The sequence below is a fragment of the Cetorhinus maximus genome, chromosome 12, assembly GCF_964194155.1.
Source record: "Cetorhinus maximus chromosome 12, sCetMax3.hap1.1, whole genome shotgun sequence".
NCBI lineage: Eukaryota > Metazoa > Chordata > Chondrichthyes > Lamniformes > Cetorhinidae > Cetorhinus > Cetorhinus maximus.
The window spans coordinates 80324313-80338072 of NC_135890.1; the positions used below are offsets into that span (position 1 = coordinate 80324313).

The window sequence follows — 13760 nt, forward strand, 5'->3', positions numbered from 1 at the left end:
GAGGAGATCGCAGGGGCACTGACCCAAATTTTTAATTCCTCTTTGGCCACGGGGGAGGTGTCAGAGGACAGGAGAACAGCTAATGTGGTTCTGCTATTTAAGAAGGGTTGTAGAGATAAGCCAGGGAACTACAGGCCAGTGAGTCTCACGGCAGTGGTAGGGAAACTATTAGAGAAAATTCTGAAGGCGAGAATCTATCTCCACTTGGAGAGGCAAGGTTTGATCAGGGTTAGTCAGCATGGCTTTGTCAGAGGGAGGTCATGCCTAACAAACCAGGTGTGTGGATGAGGGTAGTGCAGTTGATGTAGTTTACATGGATTTCAGCAAAGCCTTTGACAAGGTCTCACATGGGAGACTTATAACGAAGGCAAATGCACATGGGATACAGGGTAATTTGATAAGGTGGATTCAAAATTGGCTTAGTCATAGGAGACAGAGGGTGATGACAGAAGGATGTTTTAGTGACTGGAAGCCCGTGTCCAGTGGCGAACCCCAAAGGGATCTGTGCTGCGTCCCCTATTATTTGTCATTTATATAAACGACATAGATGACCATGTGGGGGGTAGGATTAGTAAGTTTGCGGATGACACAAAGATTGGCCGGGTGTTTAACAGTGAGGTTGAGTGTCGTGGGCTACAAGAAGATATAGACGGGATGGTCAAAAGGGCAGATAAGTGACAGATGGAATTTAACCCTGAAAAGTGTGAGGTGATACACTTTGGAAGGAGTAATTTGACAAGGAAGTATTCAATGAACGGCATGACACTAGGAAATTCTGAGGAACAAAGGGACCTTAGCGTGTATGTCCATAGATCGCTGAAGGCGGAGGGGCATGTTAGTGGGGTGGTGAAAAAGGCATATGGGACACTTGCCTTTATCAATCGAGGCATAGATTACAAAAGTAGGGAGGTCATGTTGGAGTTGTATAGAACCTTGGTGAGGCCACAGCTGGAGTGCTGTGTGCAGTTCTGGTCGCCACATTATAGGAAGGATGTGATTGCACTGGAGGGGGTGCAGAGGAGATTCACCAGGATGTTGCCTGGGATGAAACATTTAAGAGAGGTTGGATAGACTTGGGTTGTTTTCGTTCGAGCAGAGAAGACTGAGGGGCGACCTGATCAAGGTGTACAAGATTATGAGGGGCATGGAGAGGGTGGATAGGGAGCAGCTGTTTCCCTTAGTTGAAGGGTCAGTCACGAGGGGACATAAGTTCAAGGTGAGGGGCAGAAGTTTTAGGGGGATGTGAGGAAAAATGTTTTTACCCAGAGGGTAGTGACGGTCTGGAATGCGCTGCTTGGAAGGGTGGTGGAGATGGGTTGCCTCACATGCATTAAAAAGTACCTGGATGAGCACTTGGCATATCATAACATTCAAGGCTATGGGCCAAGCGCTGGTAAATGGGACTAGGTAGGTAGGTCAGGTGTTTCTCACATGTCGGTGCAGGCTCGATGGGCCTCTTCTGCACTGTGTGATTCTGTGATTCTAACAGCTACACTAATAAGCAATTTAAGATAATCAGGCGAGCTTATAATGTGGCTCATTTATGCTTGCTAGAAGCAACATAGATACATAGGGGCCCATTCTCTTCAAGCAAAAGGAATATGTTCAATCCTTGCACCTTTTACGAATCACCTGGAAACATGGGGAGCCTATAGTTCCCCATTGCTTTCTCCATGGCAATGCCTCGGCCAATCAGAGTCGACTTGCCAACCAATTAGCACCCCTTTTGTCTTGTAGGATCAATTTTTGTGATCTTTTGAAATTTGGCATTCTTCCATTTGTCCTGAAGAGTACAAGATGAAAAGCTTTGGCAACAAATCTCTCTTTTCAATATTCAAGTTCTGTACTATCAAATGACTGTGAACGTTCATCATGACTGCAAAGGCTTACAGCATGGCACAAAAAGTAACTGTTACTACCCATGTTTTTTACAGTTGCCTCTGATAAAGCTAGTATCACAAGCAGAAACAATGGTTGTAACATTAAAGGTTTTTCTGAACCTACAAGTGTTATGTGCAAGTGTTATGGTATTTGCCCTCTTACAGTTTTACAGCCAAAAGCTGTCAGTCCCAGTTGGGGAAACGTTGTCCATTTATTGGATGGAACTCTGCACAGAAGCAGGATATTCAACCCCAGAAAAGAACTATTAGCACTGTCATCCCCAGTCCTGAGATATTTAAGATGCTGTTAAGCTGCTTTTTTTTTTAGTTCAAATAATTTATTTTCAGCAGTCAGTAAAAGGTTTATCAATAGTTGTTTGGTAGAACTTGAGTATTGCTGAAAAAAAAGAGACATTTTTTGTCAAAGATTTTCTTCTTGCACTCATCAGGATAATTTGCAAGAATACCAAATGTAAAGAGAACAGCAATATATACTGTATGAGAAGAGGGTGCTGGTTGATTGGTAAGTGGGCTCTGATTGGTAGAGGCATTGCCATGGAGAATGCACTGGTTGATGGTCACTGACCAGTTAACTGCCAAGCATTGCTTGAAATATAAAGCATAATTCGTAGCAGGCTGAGGGTTATTTAGCAAATGTTGTCCAATTGCAGAATCACATCTAATATTGAGCACTGTGTTTTGAGTTTTACAAGCATGGGCTGGTTGGGTACGGTCTGTACCTTGCCCGTTGCAAACAGTGGAAGGTACATGCTGTTTGATATGATCCACCAGTCTTTGGGACGTACGGCCTACGTACCTAGCATCACACTGCCACAGAAATTCATATGCCACATTACGCAATTGTGTGATAGGCAGAATGTCTTTTTGGCTTGACAACAGCATCCTGTTAATGACAAATACCGCTTGTGGTGCTATTGCATAGCAGCAGCGTGAAACAGCTAACTTCACCTGTTAAAATTTTTCTCATACAGTATAAATTGTTGTTCCCTTTACATTTGGTATTCTTGTGAATTGTCCTGATGAGTGCAAGACAAAAAACTTCGACAAAAAAAGTCAATTTTCTCCTTCAGGTGCTTATCCAATTCTCTTGTGAAAGCCATGATTGAATCTGTCCACACCACACTCTCAAGCAGAGCATTCCAGATCCTAGCCATTCACTGCATTAAAAAAAAACTTATCCTCGGTGATTCTTTTGACAATCCGTTTCCTCTCTCCTCATCCTTCCACCAATTGGAATGGTTTCTCTCTATCTACTTTGGCCAGATCCTTCATGATTTTGAATACTTCTAACAAATCTCCTATCAACCTTCTCTTTAAGGAGAAAATCTCCAGTTTTCTAGTTGATCCACATAATATCCCTGGAACCGATCTCTTAAATCTTTCCTGAACCCCCTCCAAAGCCTTCACACCTCCGAAAGTTAACTCTCCAGTCCTCTGGTATCACTCGGGTATCAAAGGAGGATTGGAAGATTATGGCCAGTGCCTTAGTAATTTCCAGCCTTACTTTCCTCAGATGCATCCCATCTGGTGCTGGTGACTCAGGAACTTTTAAATGCAGCCAGCCTTTCTAATCTTCTCTTTATCAATTTTTAGCTCATTGTAGGAAGAAAAAAAACTTCTGCAGTGTAATCTTGGTTATCTGCCACGATTGGCGGGGAATACCTCTCATCATAAAATGAAAAGAGGCGAAGGATGGATAGCCTTCTTACGCTAAGTCTCGGATACTGAGGTTTTGCTTTTGTTTCTGATTGGTGTATAGTATATAAATTAATCAAATTCCCTGGATATAGAGGTTAGACGTGCATTTTTCAATTTGAAAAAAAAACTTTAGCTGACCAAGTTGTGCTGGTCTCTTGGTCCTAAATCTGATTCCTGTTGCTGTCCTGCCCAAAGTCAAATAAAAGAAGTACATGGATATTAAATTCTACCAGTTGCGGGAACAAATACTACTTATAAATACATTCAAATAGATCCCAGATTTGCTTTGCAAAACCAAGCTCCAATTCCCACAAAAATTATTTTGCATAACAGAAAACAGATAAGCAAAATTCACCTGTACGTACAAAGTTAACAAGATTTACTTTCCTTTTTGGCTCCTGGTCTCTTTCAGCTGTAGGACAACCTGCTTTTATATAGTTCCATGATGTATCAAAATGCCTAAAGGTGCTTCGCAGGGTCATAACGTGACAACATTTAACACTGAATCTTAAGAAAAAAGGATAGGTGATAAAGAGGTAGATTATAAAGTGCCTTAAGGGAGCACAGGTGGAGAGTAGAAGTTTAGGGAGTGAATTAGGAGCTTAGGCAGCTGAAGGCACGGTCACCAATGGTGGGCCAGATGAAGAAGGGCTAGAAGGACAAGAGGCTAGAATTGGAGAAACGCAAAGTTCTTGGAGGGTTGTGACGTTGGATGAAGTTAGAGATTTGAAGGGCCGGGGACATTGAGGGATTTGAATACAAGGATGAGGATTTTTATAATCAAGATATTGGTGGACCAGGAATCAATTTAGGGCAGAGCATAAATCAAAAACTCCACTATGTACTCAAGTGGAGACAGCTCCTATCAGAAGGTTAAAAGCTAGTATGTGTGTAACGTCAAATGGTTAGTGCAGTTCGATTTTATATTGCTCCTGAACTACCTAATTTTCACTACCAAATGTTCAAATAAGCCTTGCAAATTTAACAGCATCCTCCCAGTAACAGAAAGCAGGTTTTGCAATAAAATATCAGAGCTCCTATTTTACTGATACAGCTGACACTGCACAGATATTTTCTACATTTATGGACCTAAAACTTAAACAAGTAGTTTCCCAACTTTGATTAGTTTTCAACTAATTTCCAAACAAGAACTGTTCATTCCTCTTAGTAGTTAATATTTGACACTCTTCCTTCGCGGTGAGCAAAGAAATGCTTAACTCCAGCAAACTGCACTCTGGAGAAAGAAACACTTGGCTGCCCTGGGAATGCAGAGTGACATGTATACTGGTTACATGCACTGCCAAGAGGTCATTGTAAGAATATTCGTTCTCCCTACCTATCTAACAAGGCACCCAGCTTTTTAGCAACATGACATCGGAATTCAGGTGTTGTCTGCAGTTCATTTCCATCATGCTGGTGATCATCTACTTTCTGCCTAAGGGAGAGGACAAAACAAGATCTGAGTGAGGAACACTATAGCCACTGTGAATTCACATGAATGCTTTAAGGACTCTGCTTGCATTACTGCATCAAAAGCAAATATTTATAGCTATTATTGAAATTGAATTCCAATAGCATGAATTAATACTTAATTAATTCTGTAAATTTGTGTAATTCCAATTTACAACACTCATCTACTGAGAAATCCAGAAAACCAATTTAATAATGCACTAATAACAATAAGTAAGTATTTTACACAATTTTGGAAATTGTAAACAACTTGTATTTTCATAGTACTTTTAATATAGATCAGACAGTGTAATCAGGCAAACATTGGTACTGAACAAAAACAGAAAATGCTGGAAAAACTCATCAGATCTGGCAGCGTCTGTGAAGAGAGAAACAGAGTTAATGTTTCAAGTCCGTATGACTCTTCTTCGGAGATGAACAAAGTGTCGTTAAAGAGGTAGGACTTAAGAAGAGTCTTAAAAGGAGGAGGTGGAGAAAGAAAAGTTTGGAAGGAATTCCAGAATTTCTGGTCTACACAGCGGAAGGCATGGTTGCCAATGATGGGGTGAAAAGGGAGAGATTTGGAGGTTACAAGGAGGGAAGGGCATAGCCACAAGGAAATCTAAACAAGAGGCCGAGAATGTTAAATCGGAGATGCTGGAGGCAGGGAAACAATAAAGGTCAATGAATGCAGGTTGATGGGTGAGCAGGACTTGCTTCAGGTTAGGGTAAGGCAGCAGAGTTTTGGATGAGCTACAATTTATGGAGGAAAGAAGGCAGGCCAGGAGGGCACTGAAGGTGGCAACAGCATGGTTTAGTTTTGGTAGCAGAGGGGTTGACACCCAGGTTGTGACAGGCGATATTACGGAAGTGTAAGTAGGCAATCTTTGGGGTGGAGAAAAAATGGAGTCCAAAGCTTAGCTTGGCGTTAAAATGGATGTCAAGTTTGTGAACAGTTGATCTCAACCTAAGACACTGGCCAAGAGAGGGATGTAATTGGTGATGAGAGAACATCAGGCAGGAGTGTTTCCATCAGCAGGCGTAAATGGTGTTTGTCAACACCACAAGCTCCCTTTTTCTCTGTCCAGAGGCCGGCTGAACTCCTTCAATGGTGTATTCACATGGGCCATCTCAATCTAGCAGGCTTAGTCTAAGAGCCAAAAAAGTAAGTCATGATTGTGACTTTCCAACATATGCACAGGTTCAAGAGTGCAGCCACGTTTCTTTGACTTTCAATGGCTTGTTCTTGGCATTTGGATGATGCTGGCAAGACTGTATTCATTGTGCATTTCTAGTTGCCCAGACGTGGTGATTGTGGAATGTGTTCTTGAATCTTGCGATCCTTGGGGTAATGGTGTTCCTACAATATTATTAGGGAAGAAATTCCAGAAGATTGGCCCAACAATGATAAATGAGAGGCAGCATATATATATCTCCATAGATTCTGTGTTGCTGTGATACGACGGACCTTACCCAAAGATGTATGGTGTGGAATTTATTGGAAATTCCAGCAAATTACAATCCAATTCTTTTATGAGTTATGTATTATAAAGTGGAAATGAAGAATGAGCATTACAATTTTTAAAAAAAGTTTAACACATTCTTTTTAGTGCTAACTAAAACATAAAACAAACATAAACATAGTCCCTGTAGCACTTACAAAATCCATGAAGTCAAAATCCTACACCCATTGCAAACTGAAAAGGAAAACAACATCACACAGTTGTAAATACATACAAAATTGTGTATATGTACCTCAGACTTGGTCTTGTTAATACTGAAATATGCTTTACATCTTCACTGGTCCCAGCTAATAAAGGGAAAAAATAAAAAGGAGCTGTCAGGCTTATGACTAGGAAACTGCATTGTAATGTGAATTGTATCTGTTTTTGGCAGAGAGATACTCATGAACAAATTTCTCTTCAAAATATGCGGAAAGTAGCCAGGAAGCAAAAATCGAAAGGAAGTTTGTTAGAAATGTAGAATAAAATTGAAGGAAAAAATAAGCTATTTTCATACAATTTTTGTGTGGTTCAATAAGCACAGATGACACTTTGCATTTATATCTAAAATGAAATAAAATGGCCCAAAGCACTTCACAGGGATTAATATAATTAGACACAAGGAAATAACGGGAGGAGGATTTGCATGGTGAATGAATACCTGATCAAGGAGGCACCTTTTGAGGAGGTGTTCAAAGTAAGGGTAGAAGTAGAGGGTTTAGGAAGAGTGTTCCAGAGACTGGGGCCAAGATAATTGAGTTCCCTGTGGTGCCCTGGAGGGAGGAAAGAATACAAAGGAGACCAGAACTTGGGGGGTCCACCATGCATGCAGTAAAAATAAAAGGCCAATGGAGGTTACAGATTTGGAGGCAGGAATGCGAGACCATGGATGGACATGTAGAGGAAATGACTCAGAAGCAGTAGTGCCAGTACTGAACCAAGCAGACATTTAAAGGTTAGAGGATAAGGGGAGAAGGTCTTCGCAAATAATAAGGGTTAACTATTGATAGGTTATCTCCTGTAATCAATGGTAGCCCTAGAATATGGAATTTTCTGCCACCAACTGTTACTCAGAGCAGAATCCATAAATCCTTTCAAAAAATGCTTGCTGTTTGATAAAAAGGAATAATGAAGGGTATTTGGAATGATGAAGGTGTAATTAGTCTAGGTGTCACATATTTGACAAAAATATTGTCACAGACTAGACAGACTTCCTGTGCTGTAGGCCAAGGATGAAGCCTTGGGATATACCCAGGGTGAGTGTACAGACACACAAAAGAAGCTGTCACAGGAAATCTGCTGAATTTGTTAGGATAAGTAGGAGTGGACCAAACAGAGGTTGATCACAGAGGAAAGATGGGGAGGAGGATTAAGGAACCAACTTTGTTGAATTTTACATGAGGTCATTTCAAAGTCAGAGTCACTCAGATCATTAATGGCTTATTCAAGGTGCTGTGAAAGATAGAGTGATGGCAGAGATGGGTATATAGTTGGATTGAGACAACACATTACGAACATAGGAGCAGGAGTAGGCCATTCAGCCCCTTGAGCCTGTTCCACCATTCAATTAGATCATGGCAAAATCTATTGATCTCAAATTTAAAATTATTAATTGAGCTAGCCATCTATTGGGTTTCGTGGGAGAGTTCCCACATTGCAAGCACATTTCACATGAAGAAACATTTCCTAACTTCTCTCCTGAATGGCCTCATGCTGCTTTTAAGATTTTATCCCCATGTCCTCGATTCCACCACCAGTAGAAAAATAAAATCCCTCCAACTACCAATAGATGGCTAGCTCAATTAATGAGTTTAAATTTGAGATCAATAGATTTTGCCATGATCTAATTGAATGGTGGACCAGGTTCAAGGGGCTGAATAGCCTACTCCTGCTCCTATGTTCGTAATGTGTTGTCTCCATCCAACTCTATGCCCATCTCTGCCATCACTCTATCTTTCACAGCACCTTGACTAAGCCACTAATGATCTCCTTATCAATTCCTTTCAAACGTCAATTAAATCTTCTTAAAACGTCTACTTTCCAGGGAATACAAATTTAGTTCAAGTAATCTCAAATAGTCTCTTTAAGTAATAATCCCCGGATTACTACCTGAGCCACGTGCAAATTGGCATAGGGTAAATAAGATTAGAGAGGTAAATGTGTGGCTCAATGATTGGTGTGGGAGAAATGGGTTCTGATTCATGGGGCACTGGCACCAGTACTGGGAAAGGGGAGAGCTGTTCCATTGGGACGGGCTTCATTTGAACCATGCTGGGACCAGTGTCCTGGTGAATCGCATAACTTGGGTTGTAGATAGGACTTTAAATTAATTAGTAGGGGGGAGGGTTCAATTGAAGGGAGGTTTAAAAAATCTAAAATAAATGAGAGAGCAGAGGTGCAGGGTAGTGAAAAGGTGAACGATAATCAAAATGTGACAGGAAGGGACAGAAAATATAAGCTGAAGAGTGCAGCAGAAATTAGAACCAGAATGAGTAATAATGGTAAAAAGTCAAAGTTTAAGGCTCTTTAACTGAATGCACACAGCACTTGTAGGAAGATTGATGAGTTGACGGCACAAATAGAAATAAATAGATATGACTTGATAGCTATTACAGAGACATGGTTGCAGGGTGACCAAGACTGGGAACTCAATATTCGAGGTTCCGGAAAAACAGGCAAAAATGAAAAGGAGGTGGGGTAGCTTTATTAATAAAGGAAGGCATCAGTTCAGTGGTGAGTAGTGACATAGGTGCAATAGATCGTGATGTGAAATCAGTTTGGGTGGAATAGCAAGGGTTGGAAGTCATGGGTGTAAGTCGTCTATAGGCCCCTGAAGAGTTGCCTCAGTGTAGGACAAAGTATAAATTGGGAAATAATGGAGGCGTGTAAGGAGGGCGCTACAATTGTCATGGGTGGTTTTAATCTGCATATTGACTGGACAAATCAGATTGGCATGGGTAACACGGACGACGAATTTGTAGAGTGCATCAGGGATTGTTTCTTAGAGCAATACGTTGCAGAACCTACCCAGGAACAAGCTATTTTAGATCTAGTAATGTGTAATGAGGTAGGATTAATAAGAGATCTCGTAGTTGAGGATCCTCTATCTAGCAGGTAGCAATCACAACATGGTAGAATTTCAAATTCAGTTTGAGGGCGAGCAACTCGGATCTCAAACCAGTGTCCTCAACTCAAATAAGGGCAATTACAGAGGCATGAAGAAAAAGTTGTCTAAAGCGGGCTGGGAAAATAGACTAAGGGAAAGGTTAGTGGATGAGCAGTGGCAGAGGTTTCAAAATGCTCAGCAAAAATTTGTCCCGGTCAAAAAGAAGGACTTGATGAGAAGGATGAACCATCTGTGGTTAACAAAGTTGGTCAAGGAGAGTACCCAATCAAAAACAAAGGCATACAAAGTGGCGAAAACTAGTGGTAGGCCAGAGGATTGGGAATTTTTTTTAGGAACCAGCAGTGGATGACTAAAAAGCTAACAAAGAGGGGGAAAATTGATTATGAAAGTAAATTGGCAAGAAATATAAATACAAACAGTAAGAGCTTCTACGGGTATATAAAAAGAGAGTAGCTAAAGTGAGCACGGGACCCTTGGAGGATGCGACTGGAGAATTGATAACGAGGAACAGGGAAATGGCAGATAATTTAAACCAATATTTTGCATCAGTCTTCATGGTGGACGACACTATAAACATTCAAAAGATATCAGAAAAGCAAGGAGCTCATGGGAGGAAAGATCTTGTAACAGTCTCTATCATGAGGGACAAAGTATTTGAGAAACTAATGGGACTAAAGGCAGACAAGTCGCCAGGACCTGATGGCCTGCATTCAAGAGTTTTAAAGGAAGTGGCTACGGAGGTATTGGAGGCATTGGTCGAAATATTCCAGAACTCACTGGATTCTGGGAGAGTTCCAGCAGATTGGAAAGCCGCTGTTTGCCCCTGTGATGCCCCTGTTCAAGAAGGGAGGGAGACAAAAAGCAGGAACTATAGACCAGTCAGCCTAACATCTGTCGTTGAGAAAATGCTACAGTCCATTATTAAGGAAGAAATAGCAGGATATTTAGAAAAGCGTAATGCAATCAGAGTTAACAAGGTTTTGTGAAAGGGAAATCATTTTTGACAAATTTGCTAGAGTTCTTTGAGAATATAACAAGCAGAGTTGATAAAGGGGAGCCGGCAGATGTAGTGTATTTGGATTTCCAGAAGGCATAAGGTGCCATATAAAAAGTTATTGCACAAGATAAGAGCTCACGGTATTGGGAGGTAATATATTAGCATGGATTGAGGATTGGTTAACACACAGAAGACAGAGAGTCGGGATTAATGGGTCTTCTTCAGTTTGGAAAGACCTAACCAGTGGAGTGCCACAAGGATCAGTCCTAGGGCCTCAGTTATTTACTATCTACATTAATGGCTTGGAAGAGGGGCAGAGTGTAATGTATCCAAATTTGCTGATGATACAAAAATAGGTGGGAAGGCATGTTGTGATGAGGACATAAGGAATCTGCAAGGGGATATAGACAGGTTGAGTGAATGGGCAAAAACTTGGCAGATGGAGTTTAATGTAGGAAAGTATGAGGTCATGCATTTTGGTAGGAAAAATCAAAAGGCAGACTATTATTTAAATGGAGAGAAACTCCAAAAAAGTGCAGCACAGAAGGATCTGGGGGGTGTTCTTGTGCATGAAACAAAAAGTTAGTATGCAGGTGCAGCAAGTAATTAAGAAGGCAAATGGAATTTTGGCCTGTATTGCTCAAGGGGTTGGAGTTTAAAAATAGGGAAGTCTTGTTACAACTGTACAGGTTGTTGGTGAGGCCGCACCTGGAGTACTGTGTACAGTTTTAGTCCCCGTATTTAAGAAAGGATATACTGGCATTGGAGGCAGTTCAAAAGAGAGTCACCTAGCTTATTCCTGGGATGAAGGGGTTGACTTATCAAGAACAGCTAAACAGGTTAGGCATTTATTCAATAGAGTTTAGAAGAATGAGGGGTGATCTTATTGAAACGTACATGATTCTGAGGGGGCTTGACAGGGTAGATGGGGTGAAAAGATGTTTCAAGTAGTAGGGGAATCTCGAATTAGGGGACATAATTACAGAATAAGGGGACACTCATTTAAAACTGAGATGCGCAGGAATTTCTTCTCTCAGAGGGTAGTGAATGTCTGGGATTCTCTACCTTAGAGAGTTGTGGAGGCGAGATCACTGTAAGCATTTAAAAAGGAGGTAGACAGATTTTTGAAATATTGGGGAGTTGAGGGCTATGAGGAGCTGGCACAAAAGGGGAGTTGAGGCCTGGGACAGACCAGCCATGATCTTATTGAATGGCAGGGCAGGCTTGAGGGGCCGAATGGCCTACTACTGCTCCTATTTCTTATGTAATCTCACCCTGTAATCTAAACTTTGGAGTTCTGGTAACATTCTGGCGAATCTGCATTCAAAGGACAATATATCCTTTCTAAACATCCAGAACTCTACACAGCTGTCCAGATGTGGTTAACCAGGGCTTTGTATAGCTGTAACAAAATTTTCTCCTCTTTACATTCTGTTTCTCTAATTATAGAGGCCATCATTCCATTAGTCCATTCCATTAGGTTTATTTTTGTACCTGACTGCTACATTTTAGTGCTGTGCGTACATGAACCCCTAAATCTCATAGGATTTCCACTGTTACTTGATTTTCATCATTTAAATAATGCTTGGATCTAACTTTTTTTGTCCAATATGGATGACCTCACACCTCCTGCGTTGAAATTTGCCTCAGTTTCACCCACTCACTTAATCTATCAATGTTAGTTTATGCTCCAGTCCACACTGTTTACTATACTGCTAATCTTTGTCATCTGCAAATTTAGATGTAAGACTTTCTATTGTAACACAAAAGCAAAATACTGTGGATGCTGGAAATTTGAAATAAAATCAGAAAATTTAATTCAAGTAATAATCAGCAGGTCAGGCAGTATCTGTGGAGATAGAAACAGTGATAATATTTCAGGTCTGTGACCTTTCATTAGAACTGAAGAAAGTTAGAAATGTACTAGGTTTTGAGCAAGTGAAAGAGGGAGGGAGAAAAAGAAAAATTGGGAAGATCTGTGACAGGGTGAAGTACAGGACAGATTAAATGGCTAAAGCTTCATTGTACAAAAGCCAAAGGGAATGGTAACAGGACAATTAAAAAAACAAAAGGTATGTCTAGATGATATGTGAATGGCAGGATAGCAGTCATCCAAGTGCAAAATATAGAGATTAAGAAAGAAACAAGAAAAAACTGAACCAGCAAAAAAAAGACACAAAACAAAATGGGGCAAAGGTTATGCTCTCACATTGTTGCACTCAGTGCTGAGTCCAGAAAGCCGTAAAGTGCTGAGTTAAAAGGTGAGCGGCTGTTCCTCGAACTTGCACTGTTTCCTTGAAACACTGTTGCAAGATAAAAAGATAGGAATTCAAATGGCAACTGACAGGAAGCTCAGGGTCATGAATGCTGAATGAATGGGGTTATTCTTTCCATTGCAATGCCTGAGCCGTTAGTAAATATAGTGAATTGTTAAGGCTCCAGCACAGAGCCTTGTGGGGCACTGCTAGTTACATCTTTCCAATTTGAGTAAATATCCATTATCCCAACTCTCTGTTTTCTATCACCTAGCCAGGTCAATAACTTGCCTCTAATTCCATAAACTTTCAGTTTAGCTAACTGTCTCATGTGGAGCCTTATTGAATTGCCTTCTAAAGAATATATAAACATTTCCCTGTATGCTAATTTAGTTACCTCCTCAAAAAATGCAATGATGTTTGTTAGATGATTTACCCTTTATAAATCCATGTTGCTTCTCTCTAACCAGCTTAAATTTTTCCAAGTGCTCATTCGCTTTATCCTCAATCATAGATTCCAATAACTTCCCAAAACAGTCGTTATAGGTCTATAATGTTCTGGTTACTCTCACCCTCTTACCTTTCCTAAATAATGGAATTACATTGCAATTTTCAAATCTCTAGGGACAATTCCGGAACGAGAACCCTTTGTAAGATTACAGCTAAAGAATCAGCAATTTCCTCGTCCATTCACTTTAAAATATTGGTTTGGAAACATCAAGACCCACAGATTTGTCAGTCTTTAATGCCATTATTTTTTTCTAATACTGTTTTCAGTATTTTTCAACAAGTTTCAATCCTTGATTCATTATTAATTTCCCTGCAATGTCA

General features: G+C 40.6%; 1 protein-coding gene across 1 annotated transcript in view; it reads right to left on the reverse strand.

The window, feature by feature from the left end:
* The window catches only part of c12h12orf43 (chromosome 12 C12orf43 homolog), a 37088-nt gene that overhangs the window by 12953 nt on the left and 10375 nt on the right, over positions 1 to 13760 (reverse strand). The window contains exons 2-3 of the mRNA XM_078554002.1: positions 6804 to 6858; positions 4936 to 5034 (exon numbers count right to left, since the gene is read on the reverse strand). Coding sequence (XP_078410128.1) covers positions 4936 to 5034; positions 6804 to 6858 — 154 coding nt within the window. The remainder of the gene's footprint in view (positions 1 to 4935; positions 5035 to 6803; positions 6859 to 13760) is intronic.